General features: G+C 38.9%; 1 protein-coding gene across 6 annotated transcripts in view; it reads right to left on the minus strand.

The window, feature by feature from the left end:
* The window catches only part of nalcn (sodium leak channel, non-selective), a 47049-nt gene that overhangs the window by 13971 nt on the left and 5816 nt on the right, over window positions 1-27262 (minus strand). For 3 of the 6 annotated variants that reach the window (XM_088382582.1, XM_088382584.1, XM_088382581.1), the window contains 16 exons: window positions 25393-25479; window positions 25122-25183; window positions 24047-24187; window positions 23482-23664; window positions 21724-21807; window positions 21475-21614; window positions 21255-21383; window positions 19288-19439; window positions 18961-19103; window positions 18754-18858; window positions 18596-18682; window positions 12473-12604; window positions 12135-12302; window positions 9625-9816; window positions 8870-9007; window positions 8038-8112 (listed from right to left, as the gene is read on the minus strand). In XM_088382582.1, coding sequence (XP_088238708.1) covers window positions 8038-8112; window positions 8870-9007; window positions 9625-9816; window positions 12135-12302; window positions 12473-12604; window positions 18596-18682; window positions 18754-18858; window positions 18961-19103; window positions 19288-19439; window positions 21255-21383; window positions 21475-21614; window positions 21724-21807; window positions 23482-23664; window positions 24047-24187; window positions 25122-25163 — 1911 coding nt within the window. In that variant the 5' untranslated portion in view covers window positions 25164-25183; window positions 25393-25479. Of the gene's footprint in view, window positions 1-8037; window positions 8113-8869; window positions 9008-9624; window positions 9817-12134; window positions 12303-12472; window positions 12605-18595; window positions 18683-18753; window positions 18859-18960; window positions 19104-19287; window positions 19440-21254; window positions 21384-21474; window positions 21615-21723; window positions 21808-23481; window positions 23665-24046; window positions 24188-25121; window positions 25184-25250; window positions 25335-25392; window positions 25480-27262 lie in introns of those variants that run through there. The other 3 variants (XM_088382585.1, XM_088382586.1, XM_088382583.1) reach the window with 2 other exon arrangements.

Consider the following 27262-nt stretch of genomic DNA (forward strand, 5'->3'; position numbering starts at 1 on the left):
TGGAAGAAGCCAACAAAAGAAAGAAAACAAAGATTACTTTGGAGTGGTCGGAGGAGAAAATGAAGTGGGTGAAAAGGAGGCAGCAACAAAACAATGTGCATTTAGGCAAAGGGTTGAAAAAATAAAATGGCAAAAGCAATTATTTTCATTTAATTACATATGGGTGGGGGGGCTGATTGAAAATCCCTGGCAGGTAGTCTCTGTGTGGGTGCCTGCAGATAACCTTTGATGCATTGCCGATTAGGACAGCCAGCGTACTGCATTTAAAGCAATGCCGAACGGCACCTTATCATTCAGAGCAGGCCACTCGCTGTGTGGCAAATTAGCTGAGCTTGGTTAATGTTTTGCAGTCCGTTCGCCTGATGCCTGAAAGCAGTCCATTTATACTATATCTGACTGTGGAGCGTGACAACAGTGTTGTTAAATTCTTGCCATTTCATTTGCTGTCATATATACATATAGCTTTATCTCAATGGTCTGGAGATCGACAAAGGCAACTGGCAGAAGGAAATTTGTTGGTTACATATATGGATGGATGATGGATGGATGGATGGATGGATGGATGGATGGATGGATGGATGGATGGATGGATGGATGGATGGATGGATGGATGGATGGATGGATGGATGGATGGATGGATGGATGGATGGATGGATGGATGGATGAGACTGAATCGACGGTTGCCCCTGCTTCTGCAAAGTCTGCAATGAATTGCACTAACAATTCTTAATGGACAATTAATCGAATAATTGAAGATTACGCCCCTCCACGTTAGTTCTAACTTTATGCGATTGAAAATAAAGGTGTGCTAAAGTTCTCGGTGGTGCTCCAGAAACACAGAAAGTGCTGATTCATCCAAAATGATGCTTGCACAATTGGCAGCATCGTACACGAGAGCGATGCACACGTACAGGGGACAACAAGGAAGAATTAATATGGACCCTATTGTTCCCTAAGGTCCTAATCAATTGGGCTGACACAAAGCAGCATCCCATGCAAGCCCAATTTTTTTATGCAATCACCCTTTTCTTGCTACGTGTGCACACTTCTTTTCCTCTAGTTTATGCTCATTGCTTCCTGAGTTTACAAAAGCTTGCCTCAGTTTACAAAAGCTTGTAACAGAGATTCAAATAGACAAGTGTGACACCATCCAATTATTTGTGTACCTCTGTGTTTATCTCCACTGTGGGCGTCCGACTGAGAGGGAAATAAAATAGGGAAATGGTGTGCTGGATTTAAATCTCACCATAGGAACACGGAAGACCATTTAAATTCTCTAAGACGTGTTATTTTACTTTACAGCAATTAATGCCTGGAGTCCATTGCTAAAAAGAAAACTGTTTGTCAGCTTTTGTCGAATAGTTTTCTTTGTTAGCTGTGTATTTATTGATGCGGAGCGAAGTTGCTCACCTAGTGTGCTAGCACCATTAAGCCACCATTGATCACTATTAACAGTATGTACTAGCACACTGGACCCTCGGTGCGGTCAATATATGATCAATAAAGCACACATAAATAAAGGGCAAAGGGGAAAAAGTACTACTTCAGCACACCATGTTAAAGAATTCGAAATACTAGCTGTGTGCACCATTTTTAAAATTGTTATGCAATTTCTCAGATTTTTACACTTTTAAGTCATCTGACTAGCAAGTGTTTTGAGACATTTATATATTCTATATATGAATTTTTTGTCAGAATAGCATCCCTAAGCTGCTGTTTGGATGTGATGTGTGTGTAATTCTTGTGACGATGAATGGATGAGATATTGTGAAATAATGAAGACAAGACTGATGTGTTTTGCCTTGTGCAGTCGCTCAGGTGAACCCTCCACTGATTCCTCCTCCTTTTAGGGCAAAAATTTCAGGCCGAGACCATGTCAAAGTGTCCTTGAGCAAGACACTGAACCCCTCGTTGCTCCTGATGGTGTGTCATCAGTAGCTGAATAAGGAAGCACTTTGAGTACCAAATGTAGAAAAGTGCTATACAAGTGACAGCCCATTTACCATTTAGTAGTTCTGTACATAAATCGGCATTTACCCTGACACTTCTATCCATGATCAAGGCTAACATTAATATGTATTTCATGTCATAGAGAATAACCTATTTGCCCTCGAGACATTTGGGTTGGGTCTCCCATTCTTCTGGGCCCATCCAAATGCGGTACCCGGGGGGAAAGGCGAGCTGAGTGAACAGGGTCATCCTCTCCTTCTCTCATTAGTTGGCTAATGAAGCGTGCTATGGAGCTGCTGTAGAACCACGCAGCCCATAAACCTCGAATAGCCACTTTGAAGATCCAAAACAACATTGTACTATTATTATCCTCAATAAAAACACACCAAGCCTGTAGCGTTTTAAGTCTGTCTTTACCATTAGCTGCCTTGGCTATTTGTTGTTTGCTGAAGAACAATGTTACCAACGTAAATACACGACATCTGATATTTCTATCAGTGCATTATCATTGTGTAGCACTGCGGTCAATAATAAATAGTCTCTCCCCAGTCTCTCTTTTTTTTTTTTTTCCCCTCTGTCCCCTTATTTCAAAGCCATCGGTGATAAATACCGTATTTTCCGCACTATGAGGCGCACCTAAAAACCTCCAATTTTCTCAAAAGCCGACAGTGCGCCTTATAATCAGGTGCGCCTTATATGGAGCAATATTGAGCCACTACAGCAGGCGTGTCCAAAGTCTGGCCCGCGGGCCAAATGTATATATCTTATATATGGACAAGGTTTTAAAATGGGCCATTCATTGAAGGTGTGCCTTATAATCCGGTGCTGATGCTTTTTTAATTTTTTTTTTATTCTGCTGACGCCAGTATGCCAACGCTATACACTAGCCAACATTTCCTAAAGTTGCTAACTGGGATTATGATGGATATTTAGCTACATGGACTATCAATAAGGGCTTCAACAACCGATCGATTCTATCATTAAAAATCCAAAACTAAAATTGTTGGCAATGAATTTCATTATAAATCCATTGTATAGCTAGATCAATATGTCCGTGCCTCCCCGCATCACGTCACATACGGCTCACGAGTTGAGCAGGTGAAATATATGGTGCCGTTGCATAGTCATTAAGTCTTCTTGACAGGCATGAAACACTAATTAAACATATGCTAGCAATAGATCATGACATGGGACAGCAGGTGAAGTGAAGTAGTGCTTAAATTGCATCACAACACAAGCAATCAATAAAGAATACAATTGACCAAATTCTTAAAAATGAATGAATTTACTATGCCTATCACCTAAATCGACATTTTACAACACAATCATTTTGTTAAGATACATGGCCATAGTACTAATAAGATATGGCCTTTTTGTAATATAAAAAATATCTCTGTAAGCTGGTGGTAATGTGGTAGAGCATCTCAGATGCCTGCGGTGGCTTCCCAATTGATAACTGAAGGTGACATTCAAGAGATAAGAGCACATTGTATCTGGAATCCTCTGAGGGGGAAATGCTCTTTTCTTCTGCACTCCACTCTCTGGCTACTTAAGCTTTCTTCTCTGTCGCTAAATCCCTAAATAAGCCTTCGCTCCATTAAGTCCCACAAATGGAGGACAGGCTTTATGTTAATTATTAAACAATCCGGTGGCAACAAAATCACTTCCATGCTACATTTGATCAGGTTTACTTCATTAGAGATGGGCGCTTTCCCCTATTTTGCCGGTTTGTCCTCCGTTCTCGACCTGGACAGCCTTTCGTCATTGTCCCTCCGTTCTTATTCATAAAATACTCATGCCCATCACTGGACTTCATCAAGTATTTTATTTTGTTTGCAGAAATAGAGAAAAATAAAAGATGAGAGGTTTTAGAACAGCCTGAATTATTTTAAGCCATTACTGCATGTTTCTGCCACAACTGTAAACAATAGTCTTTCTAAACCTAATTTATTCCTTCCATTTCCCCTGCCTGATCAGTTTATCTCTAGCTCCATCTCCAGACTTGATTTCTCGCAACCCGGCGGACAAATTTGAAATCTAGCCTGACGGTCGCATGCTGTTGCCACTATGGTATTTTATGCAGCAAGACTGTCGGACGCAGTGGGGATGAAAGTGGGAAGGTTTTGCGCAATAAAAAGATTACCACTGCACCAGATCGTACTGGATGTTGAGAATCCGAGAAACTCCCAGGAGACTTTTTTTTCATCACTAAGGAGTTAGATGACACAGCAATATAAATGTATCCATGTGGTGATCATCCATCATACCACAACTAATGCTCACAGAGTCACATCTATTTCCGTTTTTTTCCAATGAGGAGGCTTCTCACTAGATGGCAGTATTGCCAGATATAGTACAGACCAGATCTTATCATGTATGCAGTGCTCATAACCCAAACAGCCGTCGAAAATACTATCACACAATGGTTGAGTCAATTGTGGTTCTGACGCACAGGGAACCAGAAGCAAGAGTTGGTCACGGGGTCTTACTCAGATGTGAGTCACCAAAACATTTGTGTTTTCAGTGGTCACTGAAATGTATTAGATTGCATGAAAACATAAAAGAAAAAGTAAAAATAAAATTATTCAGCATGGCTCTTCACCACCCTTTCAAAATTAATGAACTCTTAATATTAGTTTGGAACAGGTTTGAGGAATTTCAAATTCAATTTTTGTCATGAAATTTTAGGCAGGTCTTTTCTGAGAACTCAAGCGCACATTCAGCTGTTTAAAAATTTTTTCTAAAGAATCCAAGGATGATTTAATCTGTTAGTTTCATGACAGTGAATCATCTTAAGTCCAACGCATCTAAAATTGTGCAATTTTGACTGTGAATCCAGTCCGATGAAAATGTTTCTAAAGTCAGACAGAACTTAAAGCAGACCTTAAGTTAACCACATTGTACGATAGTGAAAAATATCAAAATGTAATGAAGAGTATATTATGCGATGAGTTTTACCTCAATCTGTTTGACCAATGTCGCAAAAGGTCTTCAGAATTAAACGTTCAAGAGTATTTTTTTCAAGAGTAATGACCATTATTACATTGCTGTTTTTAAATTCTAACCATCATGGATGTTTGACAAAGTCCATATTATTATTATATATATTGAATCACCTTGTCAAATATTTTCTCATTTCAAAAACAGCTTCTTGTATTTTACTTTTTGCTAAAAATAATTTTTTACATAATTTAATTAAATAAATGCCCCATTGGCAATGTACTTTGTTGTTATGGTTAGTCACACTCTTACGTCACTATTACAGAGTTTGCCTTTGTTATTGTTGAAGCACACGACCTTCTGATTTGTATCTTTCGGAGCCTTTTTTTTTTCAATTTCTCCACTGCATCTCATGACTCATCTACTTAGCCTGAGGATGTGGGTGATTGCTACACATTTTCTTACAAGCACCCCCACATAATAATCATCACCACTGGACCCTGAGGGGTAAGCACCTATTTCCCCCCTTAATTTGGATATTTACTTACAAAGGGTAAACATCCCTTGCACCTTCCTCTAGCCCCATGGACATGTGGGCTGCGATGATTTGTTAGACGCATGGTGGGTCATTAGTCTCCCCCATCACTGAAGCTCAACAAACACAGATGAAAGCACAGCAAGAACGTTCCAACATAATTCTTTCTAATACCAGACACAGCGAATTACTACGGTCTTCAATATGACGGGGGAGAAAAAAAAAAGATGTCACGGGTATAAAAGCATCCTTATAGTACACCACGCAGAACTACATTGAATTGTGCAGCGTTTTATACAAGTCACACATCTTCTGTGAAGACGTTGATGAGTGTGTGGGTGTGCAGTGACGGCGCGTCGCTTCTGGTTTCCTCTGCTGTCTTTCTACCACTCCGCTGTCTTCCTTTTATTAAACCTTTGGAGCAAACCTAATTTCACACGCTAAATGCATTATCCTAATCAACACTGATGAGTGTGTGTACGTGTGTGTGTTTTTTCATCTCACACAGCAATGTGGTTTAAAATGATGTTTGTTCGAGACAGCTTCCTCCCACCTCCCAAATGATAATGGATCACGCGTGAGAGTGATGAAGGCAGCACTCAAGCATGACCATTTTACCTTCAACGTGTCATATTAAAAGTGGCACAGAAAGCTGATCAATTTGAGACCACCCAGGAGCCCGAAGCCGACACTTGGCGTTGTGTATTGCTCCTAAACAATTCACAGAATTAGGAACGTCATGATGGCAAGTCACTTTTGATTCGTCTCTGTGGGTTTTTTATATTTTCTATATATGCCGCTCATCTAGAAGTAATGCACCTGATGGTGAGCATAAATAGAGATCACAGGTATGATTCAACATGGAGTGAGTTGCCATAGGTGGAATTCAACATGATTAGATAGCAATAAAAGCAATGTCTGTTTAAGTGCCCTTTACAACATGCCAACAGTCTGTCTGATGGTGCTTTTATGAAGTCAACCTTCGCTTCATATTCAGCTCTTGAGTCATAAGGAGATTTTGCAAATACCTGCAGGCAAACAGGCTTTTTGGCCCTCTGAGGTGTGCATTTTTAATAAGGCATGACTCACAAAGATAGCCTTTCTACCGATGCTGCGGGAAAGTACTCGCAGCATGCTGCTGACCTATTACACTTACAAATAGAAATGAAAAGAAAATTACAAGTTGCATCAGCCAAACTTCATATGATGTGAACATACAGAAAAGTATGAGAGGAAGCTTGTGCACACTGATGTTGTATATAATGAATATTTTTTATATTACATTTTGCCGCTGTATAATGAAACTACAAATACTAACATTTTGCGGTTTTGCCTTAGCAAATAATATATAAAAATGACTTGATAATATAATACTTGACAAAACTTAAACCTTGAAAATAAAAATAAAATTGATCATGGCTCACTGGCAGCATGCATAGTAATTGTGCAGGTAAGCTTGATTGCTTCAAGCTCGACTGCACATTTGAATTTCCATTTCATTGTGCCACACTTACACACTGATAAACACATACACACACTCCCGCACTGTATGGTTCATGTCTTTCACAGGTTGGAGCATAATGCAATGGCATCCAAGTGGAGCTGACATGTTTGACTTGCTTTTCAACTATTGTTCCCAAAATATATGGAGTATGATGTAGGATGAAACTACCAAACATATATCAGCTAATGCAGCTACCATTTTTCAATTATCTTGACCACATAAAAAGCGCACTTGCATTTAAATCAAATAGGAACAAAATATTTCATTTGCATTAACTAAGTAATTTATTAAATTATTTGTTGAATTAGTTTCTTTATAGACACAGTTTCAAAACATGGACATTTTCATCATGGACATCATAGTTAGGCATAGTGAAATATAGTTAAGAAAAAAAAGCACAATTCTACTGAATACCCTTTAATGACCTTAATTTTGCTAAGTTCATTTTATTAACTTTAAAACCTTGAAAAGGCCCTTGTAAGTCAACTGTGACAAACAGATATTAAATCATTACCTGCTGAGCATTTGAATTGCTAACCAGAACAGCAACACCTATCAAAGTGTTAAAATTATTTACGATAAACTAAACTCTTGCTTCTTAGCACATGATGTGATTTTCCTGCACAGTAATAAAAATCAAACATTATACGGAGACTGAACTGAATATTATATTATTATTATTATTATTATTATTATAACAAACTGTACAAATAATTGTCTGTCATCATCTTGACTCAATTAACTGCCATTTTTTTATTAGTACTCAATATCAGCTGTAATGTTCTAGTTAATCCGCTGGATGACAATAATTTACACATGAACCTAGAAACATCTATTGAAGTCGACCTGTTGTTTCTGCGCATGTGTGTGCATGTATGACTGCTAATTAGCTCTGCCCAGTTCCTCAATCCTCTGGGGGCGAGGAAAGGGTGAGAGAGGCCCTGCCCACTTGTGAATACATTATTCAGTCCTGTCACTCTTCCCAAGCTGGCTCCAGTAAAGTACTTTAATAAAATATTGCAGTGATTGGGAAATGGCAGAGAGAACCGAGGAAATACTATAAATTACGTTTGTGTCATGAAGTAAAATTGTGATCAGAACTCCTTACCTGTTTGAGCTTTTTTAAGTCTTCATCCAACTCAAGATTGTCCAATATCACTGCCACAAAAAGACTGAGCAGAATCTAGAAAGAGGAGATTAACACATGATTTTATTACATACTTAGAATTTGATTTTTTTTTCCAAAAGCGCATTGAGATTGCATAATTGCAAAAAAACACTCCAGAAGGAATGTCAGAAATGGAAGAAAGCTGTCATTTTGGTTTGAAGTGGCCATTTAGGGTCATTTTCCCTGGGGTCCTTCAAAATAATTAATTTAATTTGCTGCCCGTTCCATCGTCAAAGACACCCTGTCTGTCTGGGATGAGGAGGTGTGAGTCATCAGGACACCCAATTTTAGAAGGACAAACATTAGAATGTCAGCACTTCTCACGTCCGCAGCTGATTGGCTGTAAAACTCGAGGAAGCATAACGGGGTGATGAGGCGGTAACTAATTAAATGCCCTAAGATAAGAAAACAATTCATGTAGCTTGCTCGCCATTTGCTTGCTTTTAACTGCTTACAAATAATGTTCATTCAAATCAAATGTCACCCTTGTTTTCAATTGTTAATTTTCTCTAAGTGCAGTCTGCTTTATCAGACTATTTTTTTTTATCGTTCAGAACACTCTCACACTTGAAAATGTTGGATTTCAATATTAACAGACACAAATCAGTGAATTTTCACATTTAAGCCTTTAAATGTGAACATTTACACAATTTTAAAAACAATAGCTCAAACAGTGGCTCAAAACGAGTTGATTAATTTGATGATCGATTAATCGAACAATTTTGACACCTCTCATCTACTTTAAATTACACCAGCAGATTAAGAGCCTTACCAAGGTAGCAAAGAGATGGTAGAGGATGAAGTAAATGGCCACGACTGGAGCCCACATGTGACCTACTGCGACCAGGGTCTGGTCCATGACATCAACCCATCCCTCTTGTGTCAAGATCTGGAACATAGACATGAAGGCCTACAGGGAAGGAAAATAATATAGAAGGTGAGAGTGTGAAGAGGCCCAAGGGCAACACAAGGTGAAGACGAAATGCACATAATACTTCTCGCTAACTACCTTTTCCACCCTGCCATTGTGAGATTTAGAAACATAATCATCCGCTGCACGTAGAGGTCAGGGTAAGCTAGGACACTGATGCACGCCTGCACTTTCTTCTTCACCGACAAAGCGCATCCTCAACTCCCAGCTACTCGCATTCTTACTCCCACCATCCAATCATTGCAAATAATGATACAACCTACAGGTCTGCCAGCACAAGAGAGAGACTAACATGACAAACGAGTGGGTGTGAAGCACAAGCCATACAGAACAGACAATATTTGAGTGGCTTGTTTATACGCAAACGGTTGTGTGAAGTGAAATCCGGGTGATGGGAATTGAAAAAAAAATCCCAACAACAACCTTTACCACAAAAATAGCATCGTAATTAGAAAAAAGAAGTCAAAGTATCATGAAAAAAATATGCTATTAGTAGAAAAAAAACTTGGAAAGTGTTCAAAAATTCAGAATTAATTTTACAAAAAAGAATCACAACTCTGATTGATTTCAGAGGGTAGCGCGAGGTTGTTCTTTACCCTGGGGAAGGTTGTGAAGCGGTCCAGCTCTTCCACAAAGCAGAACATCTGCAGACTGATGGCCGACATGACGATGAGGAGGCTGGCTGTGAACACCACAAGGCTGCCTAATTTTTTGCCTGGTCCAAATATCTTGTAGACAAAGTCTTCCAATGCTGGGGAGATCTTTATCAAACGTACCACTCGAAGGACCTTCGGAGGAAAAGAATAATATACCTTTAATGTAAACTCAGTACCCCAAAAACAATGGATTAGTGTCTTTCCATATATAGTTTTTGTAGTACTAAACATTATTGTAACTTCTATTACAATTTACGTCGAGTGAAACTGCAATTTAAAACAAAATGAACACTTGGATACTTTTTTAAGTTTGAAATTTTTGATTCTAGAAGCTTCTCAGCAGTAAAAAATATCCCCTTCCTGTAGTTTTCCATAAAATTTCTGCACTGTTGATTTTAAATAATGTCCCATTTTGTATAATACAGGGATACAAATTAAAATCTTTTTTGATCAGATTCATCGACAACATATATGATAGATTAATCGATTATTAAAACAATCGTCAATTTGCTCATTTTAAGATAAGCGGGGCTTTGTTGTAATTATATCATGGCCAAACAAGGTGGAAAAAGCACCAGACTACTTTCTTGTTCCGCATCTTAGCAACCAGTCCCAAATATGGTCATGCCTGCAGTGTGCCATCGTCCGACTATTGAACCAGTGAAAACCTAATCTATAATAATGGTTGTTATTCATTCAGTGGCTTCAGCATTTAACTATTATCTGCAATGTTATTATTGTTGTCTTGAGTGGTTGAATCACCCCGGGCCACTATTGGAAAGATATTCAGTGTTTGGACAACAAACTAAGAAGGGCCTTCACTGACTATTGATGCATTTGGATTTAATTATGGAGCTTTTTTCCAACATGTACTATGGCTTTTGAATGGGATTACTGTAATATGGCGGATAAACATTTTTCCTGCTATTAATCACAAAATATGAATTAACACAGACAATTGTGTCCTTGTATTACTGCCAGACTGTTCTTGACCTCTTGTAAGACATTGAAATGATTCGCATGAAATATAATTGCAAGATGTATTGTAATACTGTGACAGGCATCCGATTCATTTTAAACCGATATTGGCTGTAAATGAGCACACCCCCTCACTGCACACTACTTGAAAGGTCCGAGTCATCCAGAGCTTTGCCTTTCTGAATGAATCAGATTGACTGAGCTGTTGACTCACGACAGTAGTGAAGTCATTGCAATTCTGAGCACACACAGACTAGCGGGCCCCAATGCCTGATTAAAAATCCTTCTGTTGGGTCAAAGCTGATAAGTGAGGCTAGAGAAGCTTGTGACATGTTATGCAGATTGAAAGGGCATTTGGTACGGCGAATGACACGCCACTTAATTTAATACGGAGAAAATTAAGATTAAAAATACCATATAATATAGTATTCAGCCGTGTGCTAATGCTAGGTATGACTGCAGTAGAAGCTGAATAGAAATTAAGGTAATGCAATTATTTTTAATCGCAAAAGCTCGAATAACCATTGCATGAATATATGCATGAAAAGTAAGTGCGGACAGCAGCTGTTGAAAGTGAACCAGCTTGTATAGTCAGGGTTCATTAAAGACCCATCAAGGAGAGCTTCATTCCGCCCCCACTTCCAATTGTCCACCACCTTTTCATTGTCGGTACACCAAGAGCAAGGTCAAAGGTTTACGCAAATTGCAATAGTCCTTTCCCTGTTCACGAAGGCTATCGGTTGGAAATTAGCTGCGTAAAAGCACACAGTGGTTCCTGACAACCACACAATGCTTCCAAGAAATATTCAGTGTGCAGCCTGTGACATAGCTCTGATTCTCTTCTATAATAAGCTGGATAATTGACAGGTTGACTGTTATCCCCACTCCAAGTAGGTACCATTCAGACAGAAGATGAGCATGGTAAAAGGGAGGACAATTTTTGCTTTTACAAGGTGAAGTCTCTGATGCTGAGACACAACAAAATTGGTGCATCTGAGACATAATATAAAATATTTCATTGATCTTGTCTTTTACACAGAACACAGCAAAATGAGACATTGCTGCATATGTTTGCTTCACAACAGCCCCACAACAACCAGGGAATTATTATTATTATTCTTATTTTATTATTATTATCTCTTCCACCCCTTGGAAGCTTTTTACCCACTTTTGTTATTTAATTCCCAGGGTTGGCTGAGCCCATCTGAGTCCCCAGATTCGTCAAAGGAAGGAATTCACAAGATCTTCAAAGTATCTTCCGCACTGATTCACGACATCCTGAGTTGAGGTTTACTCATGGTACTTTACTTATCATGGTACAAAAAAATAGTCTTGGTTCGGTATTAGTATCGGTATTTGGTGCAACACTAGGGACTAATGTTAGAGTGGCTTAAGTGAGGTCACAAAAGGGCTTAATACTGTATCCTTAAGCTATTTTGAAACACGATAGCTTGTTAGATATGAAGTCTAACCTGAAAATAGGTGAACTGGGAGTGGTAGAGATCTGGGTATATATGCAGAGTGGTGCCCACCACCAGCAACAATTCAAACTTGTGCAGGGAGGAGATAAAATAGCCGTCAAAGCCCAAACACCATATCTTCAGAAGAGCTTCCAGGTCAAAAAGAACAGTAAAGGCCACCTAGAATTCAACAAACACAGAGGTTAGATTTTATTTACGATGTAAAAATGTCAACTTGGATTTATTGGAGTCTTTATTATTTATTGAATACTGTATCTAAAATATCAGTCCTCAAATTAATATCGTGAAAATAAAATGATTAAAAACTGATAAAAAAAATATATACTTACCTCTGCCATGTAAAACTCATCATAGTGCCTGCGGTGGTTCTCGCCTTTGTAATGATTGCTCGCAGCAACGATCACATCAACTGCAACCATACTCAATATGAACATGTGGAACACGGACGATCGCATCAGTTGCTGTGGAAACAAAGACGGGCAAATTGCGAGAACTGTTATTTCCATAACTTTTGGCTTCCATGCAAAACAATGGCAAAAATATAGAATGCACATATTTCCATATTTCCATCCATATGATGTATACAATATAGGAAAATGGGCAAACCAGCAGGAAGACTGCATGAAAATTCAAAGCAATCAGGAGTCTTTTGTGAACACAACATCGAAGCAGACAACAACATCAGTGTGTATTCACACCGGCGGAAATAAGAGGAGAAAGGGGCAATCACTGTGCGTTATTTCTCGTGGGACGCGCCGTGGAATTGAACGCCTACAACAACGCAAGATGGAGACAATCAGGACACAAATAAAAAGTGATGGAGGGAACACACGCGCACGCACACACACAAACACAACACTTGTTTCCACAAAAGGGCTAAACTGTCTGTGTGTTGGTTTGACAATTTAACAGATGTGATCACGACCTTGGGTGGACTTTGTGTGTGGCAAAAGGGGAAAAGCTTGAGAGTGGGTGAAATGGTTCACCCTATAAAAAAATACAGACCACTTGAAACAAGTGAAAGATGAGAGGAAGATGAGAAGTTTAGGGAGACCAAGGGAATGGGACTACTGCCATCAAGCCACCTACACAACAGAAACACTGATCGAAAAGTCAAATGTGGTACGAATCAAATTTATGGTGTGTTTTGATGAAATGCTTATCATGTTCAAAAGTTATGGCTGTCAAAAGAAGCTTCCAAAGGTCTAGGCTGTAAAATGTTTGGCTAGCTAATGAAAAATCTGCAAGGCTGTAATTTGCACCACTCCGCTAGTTTTTAATGGCCATCATCTTGCTAAATGAGCCATTTTTAATACTTATGTCACAAATGTTGCAGAATACATAGACTCACACACAGGTTAGCCTGACTGAGATTGGACATGACAAAACAGTTTGACATTTCCAGGGAGCCAGACGCTCTCACCCATGGGTCCTGTAGCTGAAATGATTGTGTGCGTGTGTGTATGTGTGCGTGCGTGTGTGCAGAAGGCCAAAGAGGAGATAGAAGAGGACTGACAGGGAACAGAAAGGTCCCGCTTGAGTGCATGAAACACTTCTTATAATACTGACTCAGGTTATATTCTGTCAGCTTTGGAGAATCACCCCACTAAGGCAACCTGGGAGTCCTCGCTGGAGAGCAATGTGCAATCGCAACCTTTATTAAAAGAGTGGGATGTCTGCACACCCAGCTCAAAGGACAACTTTCTTATATTATCCCTGCACCTCACCAAATAATCTTGAACATGTGCAGTCGGTATGTAGTGCATTGCACTTAATTTAAAGGGGAAGTCAACCCCGAAATTTTCTAAATCATATGTTCTTTGCAGGTCAACTAGCCAAAACAGTTTTATCCATCATAAGTGGCCATTTTGCCATTTGCTGTTGACTGAAAATTACATCACAGTTTCTCAGGAGAATTCTTTTTCAAAATTAAAAAAATATATATATTTGCTGCTACAACTGAGAGTGGATTACGCTCGCCTGCTTAGCAATCGTTCAACACTGAATGCTTTAAATCGCTCTTCCAGCAGCTGTCTTCTCAGTGAGGCAAAAAAGTGGGATCCAACAACATAACTGAGTTGTGTTCATATAATGTGTCCCGACGTAATTTACTGTTAATAATGGAATCATCTAGAGGATTCATATGTAATACCTGGAACATTTCCCGCGGCTTCGACCGCAGATGCAGGCTTATACAGACTGATTGCTTCTTCCTCCTGCTCCGTCTGTTCACTCACATAGCCAAAAAGAACAAATGCTCTTTTTCTGCCTCGTTTCTAGACAAGTGTGACACGTGTAGCCTGAAGCCACCTGACGATAGCTAACCAAAAATCTGCGCACACGTTTCCTTGAAGTGACTCAGCTCAGCTTCAACTGATCTATCGTTTCAATCACCCACTCAGACACTCGATTAGATACACCTCACCAAATATAATAGGATCCAATATACAGCACGAAAAAGGCTGCCTTTCTAAAGATAACACTGCTCTGTTATGATTGTCGCTATATGCGAGGTATTAATTTGCTGGGTATTTGAATACAGCTTAGTGAGTGAAATTTATGATCAAATATTAATGTATGAAGTATGGTTGCTATTATGGGATAGCAAAACCTCTCTCTAAATCTTGTCATGATCCTCTCAAAAAACACAAACCAAAAATTGAGACACTCAGTTTGAAGAAATGCAGTCCAGTCTTGATTTAACAGAAAAAAATCGTATTTAATTGAAGACTTGTTTCGTTCACATGGCCTGCAATTATATAATTTATAATATTTGTTTGTATTTTAATTGACACTATTAACTAGAAGTTGCTATTGTAGTATAATAGCTTGAGTTATTTTACAATATTTGTAGAAAAAGAGAACAAAAAAATGTTTAGAAAACACATTGGAATTTTTGATTGATATTCAACCAATTGAGTGAACAAGTAAGCGTATGGAAAAAGACCCAAGAAAAATTACCAACGTGGCCTACCACCCCTCTCATTCGGAATAAGATCTTGATCAGAATGGGCTTGATCTGATCAGAATTTTCCGAATGGTGTGTGTATATAAAGCATTCTTATTGGGATGAGGATTTTAATCCAAATAAATGCATTCATGTAAAGGTAGTCCATGAAAGTCTTGGTAAAATAATGCATTTTTAGTCCAGCTCTTGATTTGCTTATTAAATTATTGCAGAAGGTTGTGAACATGGTATAAAATCCAAATAACCTCGAGGATTGTGGTGCATGTAAAACCTCTTCTGGGTTGGCCAGCAATAAAAGCAGGCGCAAACAACAGCCCGACCTTGGGGTCTCAATAATATCCGCTTTGCTTAGCCAACTCTCCTTTTCCTGTCTTGCTCTTCAAACTTGGGTATATATACAGTATGGCGTGGCTGATTAGAATCTGGATTGAATAAACAGTCTCATTTATAATCACGGACACTCCGACTTTATTACTCCTTGTTCATTTCCGGCAAGTTTTGTGTCCCGTTACAAAGAAAACCTCACCCAGCTATGTTCTAATGTATTTTTTTTTCTCCAAATGTCACACTTGATAACACAGGGATTCATTTCCTCTTTCATTTTCTTTAGATACCTTGTCTCAATGATTATTTCAAACAATACCTCATTGGCACATGGCACTCTACAAAATCAAAATGAGCTCATTGTTAACTAATGATGTTAACTGATATTGCAAGCGAAGAACAAAACTAATTTATGGTACATCACCATGACGATAATTATTGTTAAAGTGCTTCTTAAACAATTATTTCAAAATTTGCAATCACCATTTAAACACCTGGATGTTTATTTCTGCTCATGTGAACCAATCAATGTGCCATTGTAATTATGACATAATGGAGCATCGGGGGATAATTAGTAGACCGGGACACTTTATTAACCTCATTTTATCATGCCACCAGTGTGAATTAAACCGTGGTCTTCAAGAAAAACAGAAACTGTAAATACATGGTTGGGAGATTAAAAATTGGCTTCAAAAGAGCTTATCCATATTTCTGCAAAAAAAAAAAAAAATCGGATAATTATGATTGTCATGCAAGGTATTACTATATTGAGCAAATTCTTGGAAGATCTTCTTATTGGAACAGCTTGCCTAGTATGTATGGATTTTAGTTTATTGTTTCTACTTATAATTCAAACAAATCAGAGCTTTACCGCATCCTGGAACCGATTACGTCCGAGAATTGTTTTCCAAACTTTAACACTTCTTAAATGTGATATTTATTTAACACTATATTTGTTTAAATATTCAGGTTCTTGACAAACAACTGAGAATGGAAGATAAACACATTGGGATTATTTGGCTTTGTCACCCCTCAAGAGAGAACTTCCTGCTGCCTCCAAAAAGAGCAGGTGGTCAATCAATTCCATGTTATCTCCAACTGCTGCTGCCCTCCCAACAAGACAAGCACACGCATACAAACACACACACACATAGACCCACACACACACACGTACATCACCAAATGGGATAAGCAATGTCTACAAGTGGAAAGGCCTGCATCTTCACATGAGGGAATCTGGTGGCTTTGAGTGTCAATGTGGGTAAGACCCATCTGCCAGCATCGAAACATTCTCATCATTTGATGGTCAATTACTCAGGAGACAGGCAGAGCAGAACACAAGTGCCATTCAGTCAAGACTTCCAAGTTCCAAGTCTATCTGTCTGCACAGCACGCTTCACTGCTCTTAGTGACAAAGCTAAGCGCTAGATAGCATTTGCCCAAGATTTGAGATATCCCTCATTTATCGAAAAATCACAACAACTGCATTGTGAGTCTCTTTATAAGCCGCTAAAAGTCGGCAATGCCAGTTTTAAGAATTATTAATATTTCGTAGCTGCCGTGGCAAATTCTGATGATGGCCAGAAATCAGGATGTCGATTTCTTTGCGACATTTGAGAGTACATCTCACATCTGTACTGACTGCTAAGGCTAATGTGACTATTGTTTAGTATAACATTTTATAATAATGTTTTTATTTTCTTTTACTATTAAAACTAAGTCTTTCATTTTACAGTTGTAAATGTTTTTTAAAGATGTGATCATTCAGAATGATAAAACATTACGTCAAACATTGCCTGTACAATAAATAGTAGTTTAATGATGATGACAAATCAATCCTAGAAAAGATTCATTCAACTTCCATTATTTTCTTTGGTGAAAATTTTAAGCAAAACATTGTATTGTGTTCAACCTCAGGTGTTCGACCGGAGTATAACAAGCACAGAACGTCTATCTTTATTTATGGAGTGTTTTGCATTGTGACTTGCCATTGTTCTAAAGTGCATTGCTGCAAGGGGAATCTACAAGAAGCCTACATAGGCGCAACGATGCTGAAAAAAGGACCATTTGAATAGAGAGCTTCACTTTTTGTAGGATTTCCCACTAAATTCTCTTGAGAGCGCATTGCTCCGGGTGATCCATTTAATGGAGCAGAAGGCTCAGAGGGAAGTCAGCCGTGTTTATCCCTCTGGTTATCCCTATCTAAATCCTCCCTCCAAGTGATGATGGTGCTCTGGAGGGGACAAACTGCATATTCCACACGCTTTATTTCCTCTCCACATTTCTCTCGGTTTTAAATTCCTTCCTCACCCATTTGTGTATTGACACTCACCACCTCGCTGGCTATTGGCACTCTCTCAGCGTGAAGCCAGACTTTTGCCCTACGGTGCTATCAACAGAGGTCCAGCAGCAAGCTGTGTTCAGCTTATCTCAAAAGCACCACCGTTTGGATCACGCTGACCACAAGGCTAACTGCAGCATGCTATCTTCTGCAGATGTCTTTTAAAAGTCATTCATGGCTATAGCAGGGCATCAGTGCAAATCTACGTGTCTTTTGAATTTAACTCACTTAATTCTCATTTCACTTCTCTACTGGTGGATATTGTCCAATTCTCAGTTCCGTCAAAATACAAAAATGTTCTTAGTAAAAAGCACATTGCTGCTAAAGTAATGTTCTATGGGACAAAGAAAAGGTGCATGTTAAGGGTGAGGATTCCAGATCAAGATGAATGCACGGCAGGATATAATTGTGAAATACTGCAGATGATAACGATACCGTGACAGCGATAGTTGTCACCAATCCATCATATACAGGTGGTGTTAGAAGATAAAATATAGATTTTAAAAAATAGATTTTTTTTTTGCCTAGCTATTAATAAAATAAAACAATGTATATAGATATAGTCCGTTAAAAAAATGATCTGTTTCTGCAGGAGCCAAAAAAAAAAAGATTCTTTTGATAGGAATACTTGGGTGACAAATTTCCTCAGTATATTTCCAATAGCAGAATAATGGAATAAAATGAGTATTTATTTGCTATTGTTTCATAAGAAGGAAAAGCAATAAAACATAAAATATGCCAAACAATTCCACTTCTGTCTTAAATGTGCAAGTGTGCTTTTAAGCATCAGTAGCAAATAAATTGTGTTAGCGGGTTCACCTGAAGGCAGGCAGGTGCTCGGCCATGTGGTTTGTTGACATCTACGGCTACAAGCTGCCATCCCCCGGCAGTATCTTCGTGAAACATCTGCAGCACAGGGATATTCCCACCCAAATAAGTCACTGTGACAAAAGTAAAATTTGTTCCAATCACTATACCTGCGTCGTCGCTGTTGATGTGGTGCTACTCCTGGACCCCCACATCTGCTGAAATTGAACTCTGATTTCAGCAAAGGTCTCAATGATGACAGCAATGAACACATTCTGTTTAAGAACAAACAAAACCATTTGTTAACTTGGTACAATCCAAAGGAAAGGAAGGTTCATTGCCAGGCTAGAGAAAGGAAAGATACAAACGCCCCTAACCTTCACAAGCCACGCCAGAAAGAAAATTAGAGTGATAAAATAGAAGTAAGACCGCCAGCGAGGGAAACTGTCAATTGCTCGGTACATGAGGAACACCCAACCCTCCTGAGAAGCAGCCTCGTACACAGTAAAGATGCTCGTTCCTAAAAAACAAAACAGACAAATATGATGGTTATGAGACCAAAATATATACCGTATTTTCCGGACTATAAGGCGCACCTAAAAACCTCAAATTTTCTCAAAAGCCGACAGTGCGCCTTATAGTCCGGTATACTATATATACACATATACATATAATAAAATATACATACAAGAACATGACTTTACCCAGTTCATTGAAGCCACTGTAGCCAAGTTCCTGCCTGCTGAGACCCATTTCTTCCAGGTCCTTACACTTGAAACCAAAAGGACACTGGTAGCCTTCACCATGAGGGGAGCAGTGGGTGTCTGGGATGACCAAGCTATTCCACGTCACATTGCTAAACAAATGAAAAATATGTATAACAACTGCATATGGTTGGAGTTTTTCACAATGATTGGACAACTTTGTAGAGGTGATGCTAGAGGAGGGGCTGTGGGGGCACTGGCTACCCTTGAAATATGCTTGGACTCCCAAAGGTGCCACACCAGGTTTTTTTGTTTTCTACATTTCCAAGTTGCATTGTATTTTATTGTCTTGATCAGCATTTTCTGAAGAATTTTGGCTTTTGAGTGAATTGGCACCTCAAATTTGGAACATTACTAAGGTCGTACATTTGAGCATGAGACAAAATGTGTTTGAAATTAACTGACATCCAGTTTTTCGTGGCCCATGAAAACCTCAAATTTATGAGAATTACCGCAAATGCACAACGGCTGCACTGTATTTGACAAGAAGCGTAATGGACGCTGAATTTAATATGATTTACTGTGACCATGGTTTGACTGAAATACAACCTCTGATTCATTGTAAATACTGAATATAATTTTTATACTTGTGTGACAGTTAAGCATGTAATAAAATTGGAAGAGACAAACACAGTATGTGACAAATTAATTCAAGGGTGATTAAATTTACTTTTTTTTCTAGTGTCAATAATAAATTGCTTATTTCCACAATTTAGTCGTTAATGTACAACTTCCTTCTGAATGACTGTAGAGTTAATCAAGTTTTATGATAGCAACAGTGACTCTGGAACAGGCTAACTCAATTTCCTTTATTTCCTATGTGGAAGAAAATCGTTTAGATAGAGGTTCACCAGTTTTTTTTACTTTTTAAATAAGCCTATAATAATACCTTTGTGTGCAATTCATGACATGAAGTGAAATAGCAGGTGAAATCCTGACATCCACAAGATCCTCCTTTTGTTAACAAATCCGACACCCTATTCATCTCATATCCGTCTCCCCTGATATATTATTCCCAATTTCCATCATATTTCACGTGTGTGCAAAGCTGCAGAGCTTTTGACTTTGGGTCAAGGACATGTAGCACTGAACAGATAAGACAAATCTGTTCTCTCTGACATATTTTAAAGCACACTTTGAATTTGGTGAGGTAGCAGGGGGATCACAACAGACTACTTTTTGATCTGCAAATTGGTATCCAAAGTGTAAATGTGAGGGTCATGAAGTTTCTCTCATGCATGTGTCCTGAGGCTATGCAAAAATGAGCTTCATTCAAAGGGTGTAGGACGTGCAATTAATTTTAGCACTTGGTGCTAATTGTAAATACAATATAGAATACGTGGTGGAGCGTTACGCCTACCTGGTTCCACATCTCTGTGGAGTTATACATGCATCCTCATTATGACCAATGTCATTTAAATCATGCTGTAATTAATTGTACTTTAAATAAATTAAATGGTAGTGCAGCATAATGAGGCTCAACGGGTATTGGACTGTTGTTCCATGCCAATGCGAAGATGCTGATCACAACTACCATCGAGGATGTGTTTTCTAGATTGGACGGTAGGTGAAAACAAGGATAACTGAATCATTGGATCTATTTATATTTCCAAAATATACTATAAATAGCAAGCTATAGTCGAGAAATTGGGACAAATAAAAGTGTATTTTATTATAATTTCAAAAGATGTGTATTTAAAATTAGAAAATGTTTATTTTGTCAGGAATATTTGTCTCAATTTGATCACAAGCTGAACTCCTTAGGCACCATAATGTCATTTTCAGTTGAGGGTATATGAGGTCGCCCCCTCAGATGGATATAAACTGAAGGATTTTGCTGCTTGATTCCAAAAATGCAATATTAATCAGAATACAATGTTTACTGATGGAAGTTACGTGTTAATTACCCTTTCTCAGTGTCATTGGTAACACAGTGATGATTGAATGTTCCAAACATCTGCACACCCAGAATTCCATAAAGCAAGAGAAAAAACAGCAGGAAGATAGATACACTCCAGATCTGTTCGCCAGAACGCCTGCCAACAACAAGAATGTAGACAAACAATTTTAGTGGCCTAGTTCTTTATGCACAATAAATTTTGGTAAGAATAAAATGCTCCGTTGTACTTAAGAATGTTAGTGATGCGGGAGCGAGGAAGCTCAAAGCGGAAGTAGATCCTGAAGGCCCGAATCATAATGAGCGCTCTGGGGATTCTCAGCATCCCCCATGGAGACATCTGATCCACGAGGTCTGCTATCTCAAACATCTCAAAACAAAGAGAACGGGATGGTTGAAACATGCTTTAAAAAAAGCTGTCTAAGCAAATTTGAGGCGGCATAAAAACATAGAAACGCAGTAAAAATGTCGCAATATACCTGCAACGCCAGGGACACCCAGATGAAAACCACCATGAATCCATCAAACATGCACCAGCGATCTTTCGCATAGGAGTTATCCCCCTGTGCAGAGAGGAGGAAATGGCAATGGAACAAATCAACAGTTAACACTCCAGAAAGAAGAAGGTAACACTTTTAATGACAAGATTCAGCCCACAGCTTTCCTCTGTCTCTCTCACACACACGCAATCATAGCCATAGTACAACCTCTATTATAAATAACAGCCAGGAGCTTGTAAGCAATTAACACCTCAGCCCATACAGCATCAACGCAACATCAACAAACAAACCACTTCCCACTTTTCTGGAATGCGGCGTAAGAAGCACATTTGTTAACTTAATACAAAATGGCTATGTGACTGTACCACGAACAAGTGGCATCTCGCAGCTAAAGCCAGAGAGAGGGCAGCCAGCCATCTTACGTTGCCACTATTAATGGCAACCTCTCATTAGTTTTGGCTGAAAATGCTATTATCAATATGTGGATCCCTGTATAGAGTAATGAAAGTGTCAAACTTCACTGTTTATTATTTTCAGTATCATAAATTGTGATTTACAGAGCTTTGTACTCATTTAATTGTTCATTATTTCTCCTAGACGCATTGTTATAACTACGCCACACATCTAACAACGTAGTTTAGTTTTCAGTCAGATGGCATACTAGTGGCTTGTAATTGACAGCAAATAAACAGCAAAGTCTGTCATGCCATCTGCCCTTTCCACAGGAAATGATGTGTTGCCGTGAGCAAGAGCCAAAAAAAACCCAGTAGGATATGTCAACAGGTAGATATGGTCCTATATGTGTAAATCTTCTGATTTTCAGCATTCCGCCCGAGTGAAGAAATGAGAAGCAACTTGTTTTCGACATGATAAGCCAAGGAAAATGACAAAAGCCCCGAGGTATAAACAAAGTGAAATGTCAAGGGGACAATGGATGTCGAAGGAGAGAAAGATGAGGAAAGACTACAAAATAGCAAGTGTCAGAAAAACACCATAACAAACAAAAGCATGAAATTGCCTTGTTTGTTCATACAATCACATATTTCAGTATAAAGTAAATCACTGGGGTCACATTAAGTCAAGTTTCAAAGACACTAATGATTTTTTTAGAAGGAAAGAAGGATTTAGTAAGGTTCTAATGCCATTTGTAAAGCAAAGCGTGTCCTCGTCCGCCTCGCTGTTTGTTATGCTTAACATGCCAAGTTAGCTGTCCACACTTTATACAGCAACCAGCTGTCCTTTCCGTGCTGCTTCTGTTGAACCTTTTCTGGCTCCTTTAGAACACTAAAGTTAATTACATTCTATCTGTTTCCATAAGTCCTCCCAAAGATTTCTGAGTGATGCTGCAAAAATTCAACGGCAAAATCACACAGTGTTCTCCCACGAGAGTTCACAAGTGGCCAGGTCTTAGGAAGCACAGCAGCTCTGGTGGGTTTCTCAAAACCCATCTGGGAAGATTGTGTGAGGCTATCTTTGCACCAAACTAAAGCATACTACCGCAGTGTACGTATGAAGTGTGATGATCAATGTGATGCGCTTAGTCCAGGGCCGTAGCTAGCCATCATGGAAAAAGGAAAAACACACAAACACAGTCTGTAACTCATTTGTGTCTACTCTCAAGTAGTGTGCATCTCCAACGTGAGCAAACTCCTCTTTCAATATATCCACACTTTGAAGACTGACTAACTTTGATGACGAAAACTATTGGTTAGGTGAGGTCGTAGTGTTGGTGACTACCTTGAGAATTCCTCTGATGTGCATCTTGGCGATCATCTCAGCCGAGTAGAGGAAAATGAGTAGCGTATCCAGGGTGAAGGTCACATACTGGAGGGGTGGGTAGTGCTCAAATGTCATGGGGGTGTTCATGCATGCTGAGATGACGCTGCCGATGGCGGAGGCTCTCAGCACGGAGTGTACCCACTACAGAAAGTTGAGGGACAGTTAGCACAGTACTTTCTTTGCTTTGTTAAGTTGTTTATTTAAAAGAGATATTGAGACAGGGGCATTTTTTTGCGTGTATCTATTACTATTACTATTATTACTATTATTTAGTTTTGTGTCCAGTGGGAAAACTCATCTTTATGCATGAAATTTCTATCTATCCATTTTCTATACCGCTTGTCCCCACCCTTGCATAAAATTTAAGCATGTAATTTTTTTCATTTACAGGTATGCCAGTACAATTTACTAATATATACTGAGGGACTTTTTTTTTTCATATTACAACAACATGGAAATCAGTCAGGGTCATGTAAAAGAATATGTTTCACTCGAGTTAATAAATTAATAAATGTACACTTACTGGTTTGTTGATCCAGAAGATGTCCGCACTGTCTGCCAGGGTCTCATCAGGCCCAAAGTCAGTCATGGGCTGGGTCTCAACCCTGGAGCTTTGTTTCCTCTTAAGCATGCTGGGGCTTGCCGTGCTATACAGAGAGTGGATCTGACAAAGGGAGCAGTTAGACAATACAGTGACCAAAGCTACACCAAGAAACCACAACATTCTGTATCTGCATTCAAGTCTGGTCAGAATTATATGGAGTTCATGTTAACCTGAAATTATCAAATTATGTATGAGTACATTGTAGTTCTTTAAGTCCTCAAGTGTTAGCTTAATGTTGAATTAAAGTTCATAATCTAACGAGTTTCAATACAAGAGCTGTATCATCATCAATGTGCATTTAATCTTAACCAGTGCATACATGCATACAAGTACGGTATATATTTAAGGACTCTGACATGTATTATTGTGTAAAGTATTTCACTTAAAAGTACCCTGGAGTATTTATTGACTCAACTGCAAAGAGTATTTGTTGTCTATTAGATGTGAGGCATTTTGTGGAGGTGGCTGTTTTTCCCTAAATGAATTTCAGTGATAATATTCAATAATATATTGATTATTCCCATAGGTAAATAACGATATAAAATAATAATAATTCACTAAAATCATCCATCCATATCTATCAGGATTTATATTAACACGTATTTCAGGAAATACAGCAATTATGATGATGTTGCCGGACTTGAACAGCCAGAACAGAGTTGTCTTTCTCAACATAATCAACACATGATGGATATCACAGCTATCATGTTAACGCGACAAAGCACACATGGGACACAGGACAAGTGTATTCACACTAGAACATGTCCAGCAACTTACCGCATGAGATCACATATGATCCTCCATCAAGTAGTTTAAGTGTGAGTCTTCTTAATTGAGCGTTTGTGTGTGCGCGTGTGTGTACAGAGGATAGAAAAAGTTGTGTTGACTTTTTAGATCCGCTGCACAAAGTGGAAAAAAGGTGTGTAGAGGCTGTATGAGCATATGAACAGAAGAAGAGGAAATGACACTCTGAATGGAGACAAAGCGCACATACCAAAGGGAAAAGTAAAGCTGAAATTGCTCCAGCACTGCACATAACATGCGATCAGGCATACCCTGCAAATAACACACAACAGTTAGTCAACATCATGGCTTGTATGGCGTACATTTACACTCTACCCACATCTACATTACGCTCAGAGAGACAGGAATGCCCACCACATCTGACATCAAGGCATATATGCGACACGCTCTGTGAATGGGTGACCGCATGTGGAGGAGGAAGACGGGGCAGACGATAAGGCAAGGTGGGGCGGGGGACTCACTGTGAGGCTCCTCATTGGTGCGTTCATCCCCAGGGCACAGATAGGTGGAGGGACCAACCAGAGAGAGCAAAAAAGCAAGAGAGTTCACTGGAGAAAGAGATATGGGAAGACAATATAGATCATTTAATCCATTGACATGAAACGCAATTCCATATTCCATGAAATACGATAAAGTAGGGATGGACAAGGCGCGTGCGGGTTTTGTTCTATTGAGGGAATTTATCCAAGCAGGTTGAAATGATTTGACAAAAGTGTCACATCAAGGGTGTTGGGTGATAGGATCTCTGCTAGGATGAAGGGGAAGGTTCATAAGACAATGATGAAGTACGGGTTGGAGAGACTGGCTCTGAAGAAACGCCAGGAAGCAAAGCAGAAGATGGCAGAAATTAAGATGTTGAGGTTTTGGAGTGAACAGGATGGATAGGAATAGAAATGAGCTCATCAGAGGGACAGCCAAGGTTTGATGTCTGGGGAAAGGTTTGAGAGAACCAAGGTTTGGACACATCTGGAGGAGAGAAAGTGAGTACGATATAAGTGGAAGGGTCCCGAGACGGGGAGCAAGAGAAAGACGGAAAAGAAGGTTGACAAAGCAGTTTGTATCGCTGCCCTTGTTCAATTCCAGGGTCCCCTTTCCGCTAGTATGAATATATTTTATCTAGCGGCGATCGGGCTAGTCAAAGCTCGCCCCATGAGGCAAATTCGAGAACTTGCAAACAGGTGCCGTTTGATATATGAATTGTCTTTCTTGTTGAACAATTCGGAAAACAACCACAGAAAATTATACTATTGTGACACGGCGATAGCATCTCTATTGTGGCTGCTCAGTGCATTATGACAATCTATCAACTTTATCAATCATGTATCCCTAAAAAAAAACAAATCTCAGAATGATGACTGTTAAGTGAAAGCTGAGTCTTGTTTGTGTTCCCATTTAAACTGCACTCACATTTAGAAACCATTAGAGCGTCTTGATTATTGCACTTAACATATATAGAGATGTGAGAGAGAGTGACAAGAAAACCACTGCTATTATGTGGGAGGACCGGTGGCGAGAACAGCAATTAATTTTCCATTTGGGGGAAAGAGGACATGTTCCTCGTAGACAGGATGCAATCACGTTAATTGCTAGTCTGGATAAGAATGTGGAGGTTTCACTTCTAGACTTTTGTAACTCTTTTTAAAAACAAACAAGAATATACGCAGCATTTGGTTAATGATATTAATAATAACTAATGACAATAATAATGAATAACAGTTCAACATAGAAATGTGCTAGTGTGGAACTAGTACTTTGCTATTTAGAGCCTGGACCACTTACTGTGATTAATGGAACTGTCTACCAGAAAATCCTATGGGTGAGCTTTTAAAAATTCAAATTAAATACATCAATGAAACAAATAATATAATCAGAACAGGGAAGCATGATAAATACATTTTTGAAAAATGGAGCCAGAATTTAGGAAGGGCACATTTTTTCACAGCACTGTATTAAGTTGGATTATGCCAATTTGGAGATAAATAGAAATTCGAGGCAAAATGGTCTCATCAATATATGCCCGCATATAAACATTGTGTTTTGATTGATATTGTGTGCACCTAAGAATAATCAGAAAATAATACATTTTTCATCAGCATCAGGGCGCTGCCACCTGTGCTTGCCTCCTAAAATCACAACACTGCTCAAAAATCTAACTTATTTTTAATTGGAGGGTATGCCACATGGCGACTTGATCTTGGAAACAGTTGACTCTTATATTTTTTATTTCAATCAGTTTAAAAGGGGGAACAATATACAGAATGGATACTATTCTTGCACCGCGACTCCAGCTTTCTCTAGTCACACGAAAGAAAAATCTGAATGGTGTAATCA

Source organism: Syngnathus floridae, chromosome 8 (assembly GCF_059516105.1).
Source record: "Syngnathus floridae isolate MCC-2025c chromosome 8, RoL_Sflo_1.0, whole genome shotgun sequence".
Classification (NCBI taxonomy): Eukaryota; Metazoa; Chordata; class Actinopteri; order Syngnathiformes; family Syngnathidae; genus Syngnathus; species Syngnathus floridae.